Genomic DNA, 17,735 nt, shown 5'->3' on the forward strand with positions numbered 1-17,735 from the left:
GAGCTGCGAGGAGGTAGGTTGTCGATCTCCAGCGGCACCTACTTCAGGTCAACGGGACTTTCTTCTGCACCTGCTTCAAGGGAATGTGCATATGTAGGGGCTCTCTTTGTCTTTTCCCTCTAAGGCTATAAGCCAGGTTGGAAGATACCCACCGCTACCATCATGCGCGGTACTGGCTGCCAGCCCTGTGAGCCCAAATTGCGGTGGGAATTCCTGCAGCCAGTACCATCGTCGAACGATATGGATGGGCGACCTGTATGGTCTTCCCCGCACCAGGCTTTCAATATTCCCCCTCCGGAATACAGAAACCGGGAGGATTTGCTCCTTCCAGCCAAACTTTGCAGATCCTCGGTCTCGAACTTCCTGTCTTGGGGAGTGTCCTGACTCCGCGGGCATTTCCTGCGGCGCAATCGGCTCACCTCAGACCAAGCGGGGGCCCACAGGACTTTTATGTCTTGGGTAGGAACCAGATGAGCAATCCTGGACATAGATTGTCCACCTCTTGCCTCTAACCTCGCTTTCATCTCAGAATCCGTCTAACTGCTGATTACCAGTGATGGAGAGCATGATTGATGCTATACAGGCCCGCTTGGCCGCCGACGAGCAATTGCTCGCGCAGCCTATAGTCGTGGCAGGAGCCCTCTTATTCTTACTGGTGGTCTTCCAGTTGCGCCGAGCTGGAGGCTCGAAGGCCTTCCCATCACCCAGACTGGGATATCCTTTAGTTGGCGACGCATTAGCCTTTCTGAATCGCCCTGTCGCCTTCGTGCAAGATGCGACACGCAAGTGTGGCCCCATTTTTCATGTCAAGATACTGTTTGCGAACATTGTCTATTTGAGAGGTACCCAGCTCAACCGCATGTACGTGGATGTCAAGGAAGACATTTGGTCGTTTGGTGGCGGTATTGTAGGCATTATTCTCCTCCCATCCTTCTTCTACTGTAAAGAGATGAATACCCTTCTGACCTTCCACAGGGCATATTCTTGAAGAAAATTGCTATCCCTGGGTATTTTGACCATTTCCGCAATCTGGTGGGCTCTCTGAATCGTGGTATCAATCGCAAGGTGACACTGGATCGTTACACCGAGCTTGCAGGCGAAGAGGCGGATAAGGCGCTGCTGAAATGGAGCCAGCAATCAGACATCAAAGTCTTCGAAGAGGCATCTAAGTATGTGCATCGGGTGATTGTGCGGACTCTCATGGGACAAGACTTCTACGATGAACACGTAGACGAGCTCTACGATCTTGTGCACCGGATGGAGGACGAGATCGGTCACCCACTGAATCTGTTACTGCCGGACTGGTTTCCTCACCCGCCAGCACGACGGCTGGGCAAGGCCAGAGATCGTTTCGCTGAGATCTTCGCCCAACAGATGGAGATCCGCCGCCAGAACCCAGAAAAATGGAAGGGTTCGCTGGACTATATCACCTATACACTGGAAGATCCGCGAACGGCCCATCTGCAAGAATACTATCCGTCGCACCATACAGTGCTCATGTTTGCCGCCCACACGAGCACTGTGGCCAGTATAGCCTGGACTGCTCTGGAGGTCTGTTTGCTCAATGCCTGCTATTAAAATCTCTTCCAGCCTATAAGTATCACCAAGCTGACAGTATTCGCAGCTGATCCGGAACCCAGAGTACGTGGAGGCCATCCGACAGTCTTTTCAAAGTAACGAGGACGTTCACCAGTCTCCTGTGCTACTGGCGTGCGTCAAGGAGAGTGGTCGTCACTACTCGGGTGTGCACATGTGGCGTACGACCCATCGCCCTGTGCAGCTGGAGGATGGCTATATGGTTCCCGAGAACTGGGTAGTGTGTACCTCGCCCTATCTCACCCACCATGACCCCGAGATCTATGAGCAGCCGCAGCAGTGGCTGCCGGAGCGCTGGCTGCACCCAACGGCGCGCCTGCAGAACCTTAACAACGCCACCGATGCGGCATTCCTGCAATTTGGCGCGGGCTCCCATCGGTGCCCTGGGGAGAATATGGCTGGCATAATCGCGCGTGAACTGGTGTCGCGTCTGGTCAAGAACTACGATTTCCAATGGGGAAGCCAGGGGCCGGCCAAAATCGATGTCTCTCGTATGGACTTTAGCAAAGTCGGCAGTCCTTGGCTTCAAGGCGATGCGCGCATTCGCCTCACGCCTCGGAAATCTGCGTCCATGTGAACGAGTTGGCATTGTGTAGGAGGGGAAGGAGAAAGCGGCAGATTGGATGCTAGGGTGACACGTGCTTCATTTTAGTAATTTCTTTACCTAGTTCAGTAATCGATTCCATCTAGTTCCTGTCGAAGTACTCATCCCTACGTTCAAAATATCTTGTAATGCCCCTGCACTTGTACTCGACGCTGGTGCTGGCGCTGGTGCTGCTAGACCAGAACAGAATGAAGAACAGAGCACTTCTCATTGACACAATTGTTATAGTAAGGGATGACAATAGGAAAGACCCTCACTATACTCATGTTAGTATAGCAGAGGGTTTAGAGCTTGTTCTGATGAAAGAATGTCAAGCAAACCTTGGTTAGGCCGTGATGGCCACCGCTAGTTTGGAGTCTGTTTAGCCGTATCTTCGGTTGTCCTTTTCGAGTCGACAGATGCAAGGCACAAGAGTTGAAGGACATAGATTTACCCTTTCTGGGTGTTACAGTGCGGATCACCATTGTTTACCATATCCTGCAAAGAGTGGCAGAACTAGGCCTGCATGCAAACAAGAAAGATAAGGAACTCGAAAGACACTCGAAAAAGGGTCGTCTCTGGGCGCTGCGGCCATCTGCACCTGTTTTGCCGCCGCATTGCAAATTCCACAAGGACTGGAAACAATACAAACCTGCTAATCTTGTAAGGGCATTGTGTGTGATACTTAAGAAGTACCAGCAGATTGCGATGAACGAAACCCAGACTCCATCTTCACCAACAGTCCAATCAAGCGGTTGTTAATCTTCTTTCCTTGGCTTATCATCTGGGCTCTCTCACCACCAATTTCTCAGTCCCTTCTCTTTGCTTCGCCGTATTTCCTCGATTATCTTTCTATCCCCTTTGGCTTTCTATCTGTCTCCCATTAGGACGTCATCGCACAATGGCTCCTAAGGCCGATGTCCAGGTCCTAATCGTCGGCGGCGGCATTGCCGGGTTGACGCTGGCGAACATCTGTAAGAAAACCGGGCTCAGCTACAAGGTGTTCGAGCGTACTGCCGAGGTAACCCCCGTGGGTGCAGGCATCTCGCTGGCCCCGAATGCTCTCCGGTTGCTCGACCAACTCGGCTTCATGGACATTATTCGAAAGGAAGGCCAGCCGCTGCGAAAGATCCAAGTCTATCGCAACACTACCCGATGGAGTCTACTTGACTTTGAATGGCTCGAGCCAACATATGGCTATTCAATGTACTCGATGCCCCGGCACAGCATGCACCGCGCCTTGTACCACCGAGCAGATGCGGAGCACGTCATCCTGGGAGCTGAGGTTGTTGGCATTGAAGATGAGCCCAACTCTCCGACGGTCAAGGTTCGTCTGGCCGATGGCCGCGAGTTCAGCGGTGAGGTGCTCGTGGGCGCTGATGGCATTCGGTCGATCGTACGGCGGCTCCTTGCCGACAAGCAAGGGCTGGCAGGCGTCAACACCATCCGGTTTACCGGGCGCACCCACATGACAGGCATCTCTTATCCGCTGGAGCATCTCGGACCTAACGATCTCGGAGTGGCAACCTGGGTCTTCTACGATGACTGCATTCTCACCTCTTGGCCGTGTACCGAAAATCGCCAATGGTTTGTCGGGGTCAAGGTCCGCCACTCCCTTACTTCCTCCCCCTCCCCCCCACCTCCTCTTACACCTACCCCTGTCTCAGCTGTCACCAGTGGACTCGAGACTAATGGATTCTAATTGTCGGATTAGTCTTCCGAAGCCAAGACCACCACACGATCCACTTGGAAAGGTGCCACTAAGGAAATGATCAACGAAAGCTACGGACATCGCTTCCATCCGTTTGGCAAGAATCATACCGTACGCGATGGCATGTCTCACTTGCTTCTTTGCTTCCCCCTCCTTTTTCCCACCCACACTTTCCCCTTTCACATTCTCCTAGTGGGCTGACTGACTGACTGACTCACTCTCATCTGCAGTGGTCGATGTGGCGGAACGCGTGACGGCGAGTGATGTGTTTGAGGAAACCGCCTTCCCGAAGATGGCGCATGGCCGTGTGGCCCTGGTGGGAGACTGTAAGGAGCCAATCTGATCCTCGAAATATAAAGAAAAAATAAATAATATGAATGGATCGGAGACTAACTTGACATTGTCTTGCTCAGCGGCGCATTCCATGACATCCTTCATTGGTCAGGTAAAAACCTATTTCTCTGAGACAATCCTTTCCGCCAAGGGGAGGGGGGAAGAGAAACACGGCTAATCAGACTTTTCCGCAGGGTGCTTGCCAGGCAATTGAGGACGTGGGAGAATTAGCGAACCTGCTGCACACCTACTTTGCCGGCCAGTCGGGGGATCCGCAGGTGCTGCAGGACTTGCTGCAGGAATTCCGCAAAATCCGAGAGCCACGGGCACGCAACCTCGTGTACTATTCCAGCATATTCGCACAGGTGCATACAGGACGCCTCCCGTACGGACTGGGGCCACTGGCACGCCGGATTGCCTTCACCTATGCCCCTGTGTGGTGCTGGAAATGGGCTTGCAATCCACTGTACGGGTACCAGCCGCGCGTCCACGCGTTGGATCTGTTGTCCCGGTAGGATTATATATTATCTTTTCCTCTTCAACTTCAATAGAAAGCATTATAAGGCAATTTGACATCGATCTTGATAATTTATTCGTGGTACGTAGTAGAATCATGTATTGTTCTCTTCTTCATTCATTCCAATTACCATTCCATCCATTATCATAGTTTGTTTTTATTGTTTTTGTTGCTAGCTGGGTAATATATCCATACTCACCTATTTGTGGGAGGTCGAAGCAAGGGGGATGCAAGGGAGGCAAGCCTACTGGAAGGACTCTATGGTTGACACCTGACACGGCAGTTCATGCTGAACCGGACTTGATGACGTGAGCACCTAATAGACTAAGAAAGAGACCTGTGAGAGATGAAGAGTAATGGTTTCTTAAAGCAAGGGGGATGCAAGGGAGGCAAGCCTACTGGAAGGACTCTATGGTTGACACCTGACACGGCAGTTCATGCTGAACCGGACTTGATGACGTGAGCACCTAATAGACTAAGAAAGAGACCTGTGAGAGACATAACGGTTTTTTGAAGCAAGGGGGATGCAAGGGAGGCAAGCCTACTGGAAGGGCTCTATGGTTCACACCTGGCATGGCAGTATATTCTGAACCGGACTTGATGACGTGAGCACCTAGTAGATTGAGAAAGAGACCTGTGAGAGATGAAGAGTAACGGTTTGGACCAAAAGCATAGTCTGCCATTTGCTTAAGCCTGTCTGCGCAACCAAAGGTACCCACCGGCTATAGAGACTGATAGGTAGTACTCTTTATAGTGTAAAATCACATGTGTGGAATGCAGGTTATGTTTTCTTTATTGGTACAGTACTTACCAGGCCGAATTGATAGATATCTGAAATTCATTTTCCGGAGTGTCGTGCAGTGGTAATTTGATATAATAATGGTGTGAAGAATTGAAGATATCAATATTATTCTGGTCTGTGGGGGAAGGAGAAAAGAATGCTAAGATCCAGATTATAGATCATTAGTACTTCTCTTGACAGGACTAGACTTGCCTTGCTGTAAGAACCCCAAAATATTTATATACCGATACTCAGAAATCTATGATCCGATTGCCTTGTCGACTGATCGAGAAAGCAATATAATTCTTTGTATCAAGTCTTTAGGAAGCATTTAACGATCCTTCAAAGGTCTGCGAGAGGCTCTGATACATGTCATTGCTAAGTGAACGCTGGGTTTGTGTGAAGCGCAACCATCCTTTCTTGTCAGATAGCCTTCTTGAATGTAGTATTCTCGATTCAACCAATATCCATGGACACTTCAAGCGTGCAGAACGAAACAGTTGCAGTTTTATCTTTGGAATGTTAGTTCTGCATAGCAGTAAATAAATCTGTGCAGAATATTTTTGACTAAAAGAAACTCGAAGGCTATATCTTTTATTAAAGGGGTCCCATTAGAGAAGAATACATGTTGCCGACTGCCCAAAAGTCCTGCTACGACTGCGACGACGTCTACGGAGAACAACAGCATATCAGATTCGTTCAGGATGGCTCTCCATAGGACGATGACCCTAGCGCATGCCCCAGCACTAAAACACATGATGCAATGACGATCAGCATGGATAAAGGGGTCATTATATCTTTACTCCATGTAGTGTTTTCATTCGGTCTGAAAGACGAAGCAAGAATAAATATTACATGGATTTCTGAATAGAAATTCTATTATTATCATGAATGTTCTGGGGACGTGACGCGTTGTGTAACTGGAATGATTCACCACAAAGGCTATTCTTCTGGGGCAATTCGGCTAAGTTGCAAACCGACTGCGACTTCGCAATGCAGGTCCAAACCAGTAGAGCACCAGCACTCCCACAATGCAGCCCACTGTCAGACCAGCCAGCAGGGTCGTGCCCCGTGCCACTCCCAATCGAGCATACAGCGGGCCAGACCACAGGATGGCCGCAAAGGCCAGACTGGCGCGCGCCAGATCGTTGATGGCAAACAGACTAGCGCTGTACTTCGGATACGCTACGGACAGGTAGCTGAAAATACACTGCAGCACCAACGTCATGCCGGATACCTCGATCACCAAGCCGATGGTGGGTACAATCCAATGAATACTAGCCCGCGAGGTCCAAGCGAACAGAAAGAGTCCCACGGGGATAAACACACTGCCCACGATAGCGGGGATGAGCCGGTGCTCGGGATGGGGAAATTGACCACGCCGGAAGGCCTTGTTCAGCGAGATATGCACAAAGGCATAGTAAAAGGGGAGTGTTAGCAGCGTGCCAATCACGCAGCCGAGGAAGATTAGCCCCAGCTCGCCCAGGCTCATGTGATAGATGTCCAGGTATACCAGCGGCAGCACCTCGAAGTAGGAGTAGAAGATGGCGTACACTAGCCCAATGTAGACTGTCGTGAAGAGCACGGACGGGTCTAGTGCGTTAACTTTCCATGGAATAACTAGTGCATCGTAGGCAACCTGCATGGGGCTGGCGTTCTGCGACTCAATCTCCGATCGCGACCGGATGGCCGTGTTGCCCGTTAGCTGGCGCAACCGCTTGGCTCGCAAGTGTAAGATGGCAGGAGCAGATGTTTCCGGGAGAAAGAGCTGGTTTTGGCAAGAAAAGGGAAAAGGCGACGATGGTCAGCACAAGACATGTCCGTTAATGCCAACTATGGCCATCAATCGCCACGAGGGAAGTAGTGAGTACATACCAGGGCCACGAAGCACAACGCGGCTGCCCATAGGATCTCCCACATGGACCAGTGCCAGCCCTTTACGGGAACACTGAATCCCGAAATTGTCGGCGCAATGGCAGGACCAGCAATGGAGCATGCTCCCCAAATATATAGACCATAGGGGAGGTTCGGGATGGAGGTCACATCTGCCAGAGATGCACCTCCTGTGGCCAGTCCGGGAGAGCCAAAAAAGCCTTGCAAGTATCGCAGGACCAGGAACCCTGGCACGTTGTTGACTAGGGCTGTGGGGATTGCGAGAATGAGAAAGACGGTGACAGAGATCACATACGGTGGGTTGCGACCAACGGAGGGTACTTCGGACATGGGACTCCAGATCATCGGCCCCATGCCGTAGCCCAGCACATATAGTGCCAGCCCCAGGGCGCTGATGGTCTGCGTCACCCCGAATACAGTCTCGAATTCGCCCTCGGCCGAAGAGAAGATGGCAGCGGCCATGAAGACCAGAAAGGTGAACAGATTTACTTCGACATATACCAACAACTTGGCCGCGAACGACCAGTTGTGCGGATTGTCTGGGTCATCCGGGGAGTACCAGTCCACCACAATGGTCCCCTCTGGCGTCACCTCGGGATCAATCCACGACGATGATGACTGCCCCGATGATTCGGGCGGTGTTGGGAAGGCTTCCCCTTGGATCCCATCAACTTCCTTGCACGCCTCGTCGGGGGGTAGCGCATGGCTAAATAACGTACTTCCATCCGCATCGGAGGTGTTCTTCTTCTCTTGTGATGGCTGGACTGGCCCGGCGTTGACTGCCTGCCGGTATGGCGTAGGCAAAGTGAAGTCGGAGCTGAGTTCGCGGGGCTTGAATAGACTGCCACCGGATACGAGGTAGGCGATCCTGCCAAAGGCCGAGTTGGCGAACAGGTGTGTCATAGCCGCTGCAGTATCAGTGCTTAGGCAGAACAAGTGAAGCACAAAAGCCCACAAGGAGGGCCTGACCCCAGTATGTACTTCACGGGCAAATAAGGGAGAGACTGAGAGAAAAAGGGAGGAAAGGGGCGTGCAGTCAAGCTTGAGCAGCTTCAGAACGCTTTCCGTGCCATTCCTCCTCTCTCTCCCCTTCAGCCCTAGAAGGAATGCAAGGGGGAAGGCGTTTCCGTGGCCGCAAAACCAGATTCTCTTGCGAGGAATGCCAGTAATGATCGTCAATGTTCCATGGTTGCATGTCCGGACAGGATGGAACCGAGATGCCACCGTGTCTCCCGATTGGCGTTTCCACTCCCCCTTCCTCAATAAACGGATGAGCTCATGGCGATGCAAAGCCCTACTACACGCAGGCAAGCCAAGCACCGGAAATAGCAGCCCTCCCCCAAAAGCTGGGATGGGAGAGAGAGATAAGCATTCGTATCTCCATATCCCTGCCGGCCGATTGATTTTGTTTGTATAGGCAACATTTGACTGCGACAGCAAGTCTGAAAGCATGACTTCTCTTCCTCCAGCCCAATGCTGCATTGCTGGCCATCTGCACAGTGGTACCCCCAAGGGAGAATTAAAGAAAATAGATGACAGTAAGGCGCTTCCCTGCTCCATCCTGACTTCCTCAAGGTCTCATCCTAATGTACATATCTCCTGCAATAGTCCTCACCTACGTGTCTTACCCTCCCGACAAATCAACTCACAATGCCATCCTGTTTCTCTCCGACATCTTCGGTCCCAAACTGGTCAATTCCCAGCTGATTGCCGACCAATTTGCCGCGAATGGCTACTTCGTGGTCCTGCCGGATCTTTTCCATGGCGATCCGGTCCCCGTCGAGCGCGAGGAGAATTTCGACGTCATGGCTTGGCTGAAGAACCACCTCCCGCCAGTGACAGACCCGATAATTGACAGCACCCTTCGCTACATGCGCCAGGAACTCTGTTGTCAGCGCATTGGAGGGGTTGGGTACTGCTATGGGGGCAAATATGTCGCTCGTTACCTCAAGCCCGGGCTGTTGGACGTAGGCTATATGGCCCATCCCACCCATGTAGAGGTGGATGAGTTGAAAGGTATTCAGGGGCCATTGAGCATTTCTGCCGCGTGTGAGTTCCAACAACGAGTATGGAGCGGAAAGAATAGGGACTGACTTAACATAGCGTCGGATTACCTCTTCCCCACCGAGAAACGTCGCGAGACCGAAGACATCTTGTCCGAGCTGGGCCATCCTTACGAGATAACAGTATACTCGCATGTCGAGCATGGATACGCTGTTCGCTGCAACATGGACATTAAGCAGCAGAGAGTGGCAAAGGAGAAGAGTTTCGCCCAGGCAGCTGGTTGGTTTGATGCTTATTTAAAGGAGTAAGCACGATGCCTGGAACGGAAGGATAAGAGAACAACGTATATCTGTATCTATTCTTCTAAAACAAGCATGTCCGATGAATTTACTACCAGATAAGATACAAGTGCGCTGCATACCTATGTACATGTTGAAAAGAGTATCTCCCGGTCGATGTCTTTCTTTAGGCTGACGCCAAAAGATCGTTTGGGATATACAAGGGCATAGTGTCCTCCCATCGACTCTGCGTCAGCACTGTCCAATTCGACCCATCCGCCTCCATCTGCATGATGAAAGGGTACGGTTGCTGATTGTTGTCGTAGATGGTCGCTTCATCCTGGAAGCCAAACAAGCCCGTCGCCCAGGCAATCTTGCCCTCGTGGGTCCAGACGGCGTGGGCATCGTTGCACGCCAGCGTTGTCAGCTGCTTCACATCACTGCCGTCAACGGCCATGGTCATGACATCGTAGTTGTCATCCAACGGTCCAGAGATGGGCCAGCTGGTGCGACGGGTGAAGACAATACGGTTGGAGCCATCGGGGGCGAACATGGGGGTGTTATCCCAGGAAGAGCTGAGAGCCACCACTTCACCCGTCGTCAAATCCATGCGGCGTAGACCCAGAGGAAGGGGATCCTCACTGGCGCTGTAGGCAAACTCACGCCAGACCAGCCAGCGGCCATCGGGCGAGATGGTGGGGAAGCCGGCGTTGGTGCTGCCGTTGGTCATGGATCGCGCCCACGAGCCGTTGGCGGCCACCAGGTACACCCAGCCAGGGTTGGAATAGCGATACTCGAACCAGTCACCCAGGCCGACGGCCAGAACTTCGCCATCGCCGCGCCACGAGCCCTGGAAGGTGCCGTTGGTGTTGGAGCTGTTGACGCGGGCGGGGAAGCGAGAGCCATCGAAGATGTCATTCGAGCCGGTGCCGTCGGCATTCATGGTCACCAGCGAGGAGTTCACCGTCTGCTGTGAGGTGTAGACCACCTTGCCCTGTGCGGACATTTGCGGGAACACGTCGGTGAAGCGGTACTCCCAGTCCTTGCTCCAGCTGTACAGCGGCTTGTTTACGGGCCGGACAGGGTCCCACTCAACGTGCTCGTAGACCATGTGGCGGCCATCGGGGGACCAAGCGGGCGAGCGATGATAGCCCACCAGCGAGGCGTTGCGGTAGGCGGCACTCACGCTACCTTCGGGCTGTGCGGCCGTGTAGTTGATCGAACCCGGGTAGGTGGCATTGGTGAGCAGGCTCTTGACCAGGTAACCGATGGTCTGGTTGTTCACATACTGAGGGAACAGTTTAATGCCGCCAGAGTCGCCCGACGCATGCTCCTGCCGGTCACTTCCCGTGGCAAAGTCAACGGACACGATGGCAGTGTTGACATCGTAGAAGGCGGATTCGGCCACACGCGCATAGTAGGTCAGCTCCATGGGGAGTTCATAGAAGACGATACGGTTGCCATCAGGCGAGAATTTGGGCGAGCCCTGACAGTAACCTGTGCGGTTGGACACACGACGGAAGCCGGTGCCGTCCGGACGGATGGCGTAGATGGACAGTTCCTGTGTGTGCTCCCAGCCGCTGATGTTGTTATGCCCGCGCCACGGAGTGTTGCGATCCGATGTGAAGACCAGCCACTCGCCATCAGGCGACCACGCAGGCCGGAAGTGGCCATCGGGGAGGGTGTAATCACCTGCGACCTCGGTGGAGTTGGTGACATTCCACAATGCACCAGTCTCCAGATTCTGGATCCAGATGTTACTCTTGTAGTTGCCGAGGGTGCCAGCAAAGGCCACCAGACTGCCATTGGGAGAGATGGCTCCGGCATCCTCCACGGCAGGGCTTGTGGCAATGGGCTGTAAGTCGGTGCCATCGGGACGGACACGGTACAGATCCGACTGACCATCTCCGGCACGCTCGCTGGTGAAGACGATCCATTCGCCGTCTGGAGACCACTGCGCATGGTAGTCAAAGGTGCTCTCATTGCCCAGCAGTCGCCGGGGATTAGAGCCATCCGCATTGGCGACATAAAGCTCCGAGATGCCCGGTGCAATGCGATTCATCAGCATCGCCCCCTTCTTCCCGGCAACAGTCGTGCCACGGGCTGCCAGGGGTGAGGGCTGCTCATCCGAGCGCGCCATATTGGCGTATGGACATGATGCTGCTGTGGCCAGCCCGCTCAGGAGAGGAAAGAAAAGAAGAGAGGAAAGACGCATATTGATGCGGTGCCAACTTGGCGGCTGCGAACTCAGTGATGCAGGAACCACAACATCCGGAGAATTTTGCAGTTGGGCATGGCCCTACTTAAGCTTCACGCTGTTGTGGAGCGTCTCGTTGCGAGAGAATTGATCGATAGGCTCTGGTGCTTGTTCGGAAGAAGACCTCGGGCTTCGCAATAGCCTTCCCAATGAGGCAGGGAATGTCGCTCATGGTTTTGACGAAGTTGGGCTCCCGTTATTGGCCTTCGGCTACACATGCCGATCACTCCACGGCCCAGACGGGATGGACATGCTTAGCAGCACCGCTTGGAGCCTTGGACATCCCCTTCCACGCCTCAGCTTTGAGGGATTAGCATTGCCTACTCCACCCAGGGCAGACCCCGGTTGAATCCTGCGATCCTGCCAAGGAATATTGCGAGGTGAAGTCCGCATCATCGCCGGAGATAGATTGGGAGAAGAGGGATGGCACCTATAGAAACCTCTATACGTATTCAGGCGAAGACATCACTCACAGGGTACCGCTGTGGTTTTGGACTTTACGTGCTGTCAGTTGATATCAAAACATACGACCCTGAGTGGAAGGGAAAGGTCCGACGTGGAAGTATCGCTTCCTCCCTGAAGTATTTCACGCCAACACGAGTGAAGCTTCATCTGTCATGCTTATGGCTGGTCTCCGAAAGGATTAGGCTTGGCACACATGACGCCACGACTATACTGTCTCCGGCCTAACCGCCGCCGAGACTCATTATCTGTATAGTATCTCCGACATCTTTCGGAAGCCTGGTTCGGGGATTGTTGGCCGGCGGTCTTGGCAGCAAACTAATCTCTCCGCGAGTCTCCGCATGTTTTCGTTTGGCTTTGGAGAGAGAGGTCTGTGAGTTCTGGAGAGTGGACCGTTTCCTGGCTCATTTTGTGGTTTTCTTTCAAAGCCTGGGGTCGTTCTTTCGCTCCTACAGAGTTGCAGCTGTTTTTAAAACCATGGGGTGGGGGGAGTCTTGGATGGGAGGATTCAAATGATGGATTGAAAATCGGACGCAGTGCTATCTGTTGGATGACTCGTTCCACAGGGCCCCGACGAGTCCAAAGCGCCACACCGTAATCCTGAGGACGAAGAAGAGAGTCGGGCTGCCGAACCAGGGACCAGGAAATGGTCCCCGCTTAATCTTGCTAATTCTAGTGGGGAGTGGAATCAATCTTGGAAGAAAGATTGGCTTGAGACTGTTCGGACCGCTCCCGTTCGGCCCTCGCTTCACCCTGAAGGGCGGTGCTGAGGAATTTCAAATTGCAGCACAACAAGGGAACTGGCATCTGACCAGTCTGCATTAGTGAGAATGTTGAGAAAGAGAGACTGAAGATGAACGAGAAGCCCTCATCTTTCTTTCGCGGACTTAATCCGATCCCCTCCAAAACGCAGTCAGTCTGACTCTCTTCAAGTCATGATCATCGGTTCTCCCCACTCCAACTCCACCCGATCCGCGCCGAATGAGATGTAGGGAAATTGCACGCTTGCACGCACGCAAATTAAAACACGAGCTGATCGCTTCCCGATAAGCCTGGGGAGGTGGAGAATTTTTGAGGAAGGGAGAAAAATCAGCTTCTTTGCCAAGCCACTCCTCTCTTCCTTGGGTTTGGAGATTCGAGCAGTTATTAATTCCGAAGGACTCAATAATTTCGCCTGGCTCTTATGGATGCTGCTATACCGAGGCATGTCCCCCTGATTATACGATACGATATGATTTGTGAATCTAGTCTTTAGGCTGAACTCATCCACTTCTCATCTTTGCGGAGAGAGCACATTGCGTCAGTCTTCATAACATCCCAAGTATACTGTTTAGTTTCAAAACTTGTTGCGCTTTTTTTTTTTTTTTTTTTTTTTTTTTTTTCCTCGTCGCCATCATAATCACCGTAGCCGTCTTCTTTGTTATTCTTGTACTATTTCTTCAGGTTATATTCTTTCTTATCTTCTTTTCTTTTCTTTTCTTGTTCTTCCACTCTAGAATGAAAAGGTGGGACAGGAAAATATATATATATATATATATGTGTGTGTGTGTGTGAATGAACAAGAACATGATATGCTATTCGAGGAAGCCAGGAGCTACTTGAGCACCTCAGATGAAGCACTGGGCAGCCTTCTCTCAAAAGATGTAGTACCTTTGAGTTAAAAAAAGGCTATATTAGTATTCTTCTGGTATGACATGAAGGATAGGAGTTGCACTCTACAGATACCTGACATGGTGTATCACAGTATCACAGTGCCTTGCAGAATCAGGCTAACAGAAAGGGATGAGAATCCCTCAGTGTCCTGCATCACATTAGGTCCTTATACTCGGTATCTCGAGAATCCCTGATACCTGAAATGCCCGCACCTTGAGAAAAAGGATGCCGTCTGGGCCAAGATATATAGCCAATATGCCGCTACAGCAGCTGATGCAGTGGCTGCCACATCGTGAACTGTCTTTATGAGTTGTCCCTTTCCATAATGTGCAGGTCAGAATGCTCAGTGGATTTAGTACCCATGTACTATCCCTAGCATTTGTGCCATTCATAGCGGTACTGGCTTCGATGAAGCGATAGAGCGATTGGTTCCGCTCGGGTCACCAGCAGCGTCCGCGAAGATAAGCGTTGCGCTAGACTACCTCATAGTAAAAGGGAGTAGTATTCAGAATATGAGAAAAAAAGAGGGGCGAGAGAGAGCAGTAAAAGTAGGTATAAAACTGCACCATGGCAGAGCAAAGGCAATAAAATACTAGGGACTTAACATAGAGCAGCCCACAAGTGACTCGGAGCAATTGCCGAGCTTGAGTCATGTCTACGTTAATAAATCATTTAAGGCTCGCGAACAAGATTCCTCCACATTCTTAGCCATCCAGCCAGGGCTTCTGAGTTCACTCTCGGCGATATGGTGTTATAGCCATGAAGATCGGACGCAATAATCACGTATATGAGCCTCTCCTTTGTATTAAGTCTTCTACAGGGAGCGCAAAAGGAGGTAATGGACCCGACGTTAATAGCATCTGATGTCGTAGAAGAGATCTGGCAGCGCCTGTTGAAGAATGCACGGGATAGCAACGTTTCAGCGTTGCCGAAAGGAATGCGCCGACCAATGTGCGACAAAGCCATCAGGATCCTCTAAACTTAGAAGACTGGACAGATGGGGAGAAGCAAGCTGACAGGCTGAACAGGAAAAAAGATCGACGCGCTTTCTCCGAGATCTTATCTTCCCCGCATTTCTCTCATGCCCCCCGGATTTTCATCTGCATTCATTCTCACTCCCTCTTTGCCCAACCCTCCTTTCCACTGAGATAACCCAGCGTGGGGGATGAAGCTTAACCACATTATTCCTCGGCTATTAACAAGAGGATGTGTATGACTATCAACCATTATTATGACGCCATTTCCGGCAGAAACTAAGAAGCCCTGACTGCTCTCCCCAACAGCTATCGGATGTAACGTAACCATAGAGTTGCCACCCTCGTCATCAATTCTAAGCCCTAGGGCAAGTGCATGCACCAAATGCAGCCTTGTTGAATGAAGCATCAACCCCCACGCTGGTACCCCACCCCCGCGCTGTTGACTTGGGGTGAGGCGTCTGCGTCTTATAAGAGTATGCGCACCCCCCTCACCCTGATTCAGTCTGGCCAATATATCTATACTGAGCCCACAATGACTGACTTAATTGCAAGGAAGCCCTACTTTGGGCTTGTCGGAGGATGGCTCACCTTTTGGATTACGGTACAAGATCAGCGTATGCAAAGAGCTAGTGCCCAGAACTGACTGTCTAGGTTGCTTGTGCTACGGATATGACCCTGTTCGGGTATGACCAAGGGGTCTTTAGTACGTCTTCTCGGCAATGACTTCCCAGATCCCATAATCTGATGCGTGGCAGGTGGCGTGGTTGTTACCCAGAACTTTCTCGAGGTCCACGATTTGGTCGGGCCGTCAAAGACTTCCACTCTGTCGACCGTCACAGCCATCTACGACGTCGGCTGCTTTCTCGGGGCCCTCTGCGCCTTTGCCATCTCGGAACAACTCGGTCGGAAAAAGTCGATTTTGATCGGAACAGCCATTATGGCGGTGGGCACCATTCTGCAGGCGAGCTCGTACCATCTCGCTCAGATGTTTGTTGGCCGAACCATCCTAGGGTCAGAGAGAACATACATGTGGTATGGCGTTCGCTGACAGCTGCAGAATTGGAAACGGCATCAACACCTCCACAGCACCCATTTGGCAGACCGAGACTGCTCAGGTCTCCTGGCGAGGCCGACTGGTCATTTTGGAGATGGCCTTGAATGTTGGAGGCTTCATGCTCGTCAACTGGATCAACTACGGGCTTTCGTTCCACGGCGGAGCTCTGGCCTGGAGACTTCCGATTGCCCTCCAGTTTTTCTTCATCTTCGTTCTCGCTGCCACGGTTCCTTGGCTGCCCGAGTCTCCGCGGTATGTGCGCACCACAGAGACCTTTTCATGTTAGTTCACTGACATGACCAGATGGTTGCTATGCCACGGCCGCACGGACGAGGCTTTACACGTCATTTCGAGCATTGAGGCTAAGCCAAAAGATGATCCCTATGTGGCAACGCAGCATCGCGAGATCGTCTATAGTATCCAGTATGAGCGAGAAAATGCGGTACCCTGGCGGGATCTGTTGACTGGCCGGTCTACCAACGATACCAAAACCTTGCGACGGTTGCTGCTGGGGGCCGGCTCCCAGGCGCTGCAGCAGTTTCAGGGTATGATAGTTGTTGTTATACAATGTTTTCGAATGGTCGACCTAACTGCACCTAGGGATCAACATCATGTCGTACTATCTGCCGCTAGTGCTCATCAACTCGGTCGGCCTTTCCAACAGCATGTCGCGACTGCTCAGCGCATGCAATGCGACGGTGTATTTCGTGTTTGCCAGCGTGGCTGTCACGATGGTTGAGCGATTTGGCCGACGTGGTCTCATGCTGCTCTCCACCTTCGGGCAGTTCGTCTGCTTCTTGGTGATCACCATTCTGCTCCGCTTTGCCGAAATAGACACACGATACGCGACTGCTTCGGTCGCGTTTTTCTTCCTCTATTATATCGCGTTCGGCATTGGAATGTTGGGGGTGCCCTGGCTGTATCCGACCGAGATTAACTCGCTGCCCATGCGGACGAAGGGTGCAGCCGTGTCGACAGCGACAAACTGGTAGGTGTAGCTTGCAGTTGGTGCGGATTATTTACGGCGGCTGAGCATGCGATAGGATCACCAATTTTGCCATTGTTGAAATCACACCAATTGGCATCCAGCAGATTGGCTGGCGGTTCTGGATCGTCTGGACAGTCACCAACGCGGCCTCTCTGCCCATCTTCTACTTCTTCTACCCCGAGACTGGTGAGTCGATCATATCTCCCTCTTAATCACCCTTCACTTACTCGGTGCAGCAAATCGGACTCTGGAAGATCTGGACGACTACTATCGCTCGAACCCACCGTTGGTGGTTACGCGGGATCCAGACGCAGTGTCCACGCAGCGTCCCTGGCGATACCGGCAGCGCGAGGAGGCAGAGTACGAGCGACAGAAGAATGCCCAAGCAGGTCCAGATGCGTCAAAGGATAGCAGCGCGGCCTCGGTGAGCCACGTGGAGTGAGACACCTTGTTTGGATGACTGGGAGGGAGACAGAAGGGATGGAGGAAGGGATCGTCGACGCGATGAATGGGGGACGGAGATTATCGATCGTAAATAGTTGGCGCTAGATGGTGCTCGATCAGTAGAGGTTTCCGCATGACAGTATAGTAATAAATGTTGATATGTTAATCGCCGTCATCCTGTGGGTCTCCCATTCTATTTCTGTA

General features: G+C 52.0%; 6 protein-coding genes across 6 annotated transcripts; 4 read left to right on the top strand and 2 right to left on the bottom strand.

Annotated features, from left to right (window-relative positions):
* Positions 1 to 556: 556 nt before the first annotated feature.
* Positions 557 to 2,219, top strand: BO83DRAFT_444828 (cytochrome P450; the record flags this gene model as incomplete). The annotated part of the gene is made up of 3 exons (XM_025536518.1): positions 557 to 907; positions 976 to 1,551; positions 1,625 to 2,219. 3 exons carry the CDS (start codon positions 557 to 559, stop codon positions 2,171 to 2,173), a joined length of 1,476 nt encoding a protein of 491 aa, XP_025388676.1. The 3' UTR covers positions 2,174 to 2,219.
* Positions 2,220 to 2,752: 533 nt separating this feature from the next.
* BO83DRAFT_437254 (FAD-dependent oxidoreductase) lies at positions 2,753 to 4,738 on the top strand (the record flags this gene model as incomplete). Its single annotated transcript, XM_025536005.1, has 5 exons — positions 2,753 to 3,782; positions 3,894 to 3,933; positions 4,121 to 4,216; positions 4,304 to 4,335; positions 4,418 to 4,738. Exons 1-5 carry the CDS (start codon positions 3,081 to 3,083, stop codon positions 4,736 to 4,738), a joined length of 1,191 nt encoding a protein of 396 aa, XP_025388677.1. The 5' UTR covers positions 2,753 to 3,080.
* Positions 4,739 to 6,369: 1,631 nt separating this feature from the next.
* Positions 6,370 to 8,317, bottom strand: BO83DRAFT_444843 (MFS transporter; the record flags this gene model as incomplete). The annotated part of the gene is made up of 2 exons (XM_025536519.1): positions 6,370 to 7,289; positions 7,397 to 8,317. The coding sequence occupies 2 exons, from the start codon at positions 8,315 to 8,317 to the stop codon at positions 6,486 to 6,488; spliced, it is 1,725 nt and encodes a 574-aa protein (XP_025388678.1). The 3' UTR covers positions 6,370 to 6,485.
* A 547-nt stretch (positions 8,318 to 8,864) lies between these two features.
* BO83DRAFT_444847 (dienelactone hydrolase family protein) lies at positions 8,865 to 9,726 on the top strand (the record flags this gene model as incomplete). Its single annotated transcript, XM_025536520.1, has 3 exons — positions 8,865 to 8,952; positions 8,990 to 9,463; positions 9,518 to 9,726. 3 exons carry the CDS (start codon positions 8,865 to 8,867, stop codon positions 9,724 to 9,726), a joined length of 771 nt encoding a protein of 256 aa, XP_025388679.1.
* A 142-nt stretch (positions 9,727 to 9,868) lies between these two features.
* Positions 9,869 to 11,836, bottom strand: BO83DRAFT_437255 (tat pathway signal sequence domain-containing protein; the record flags this gene model as incomplete). The annotated part of the gene is made up of 1 exon (XM_025536006.1): positions 9,869 to 11,836. One exon carries the CDS (start codon positions 11,834 to 11,836, stop codon positions 9,884 to 9,886), a length of 1,953 nt encoding a protein of 650 aa, XP_025388680.1. The 3' UTR covers positions 9,869 to 9,883.
* Positions 11,837 to 15,577: 3,741 nt separating this feature from the next.
* On the top strand, positions 15,578 to 17,529 carry BO83DRAFT_360475 (sugar porter family MFS transporter; the record flags this gene model as incomplete). Its single annotated transcript, XM_025529405.1, has 8 exons — positions 15,578 to 15,646; positions 15,697 to 15,748; positions 15,801 to 16,056; positions 16,103 to 16,351; positions 16,403 to 16,644; positions 16,700 to 17,087; positions 17,143 to 17,273; positions 17,324 to 17,529. 8 exons carry the CDS (start codon positions 15,578 to 15,580, stop codon positions 17,527 to 17,529), a joined length of 1,593 nt encoding a protein of 530 aa, XP_025388681.1.
* Between the last annotated feature and the right edge of the window lie 206 nt (positions 17,530 to 17,735).

This window comes from Aspergillus eucalypticola (assembly GCF_003184535.1).
Source record: "Aspergillus eucalypticola CBS 122712 chromosome Unknown BO83scaffold_11, whole genome shotgun sequence".
NCBI lineage: Eukaryota > Fungi > Ascomycota > Eurotiomycetes > Eurotiales > Aspergillaceae > Aspergillus > Aspergillus eucalypticola.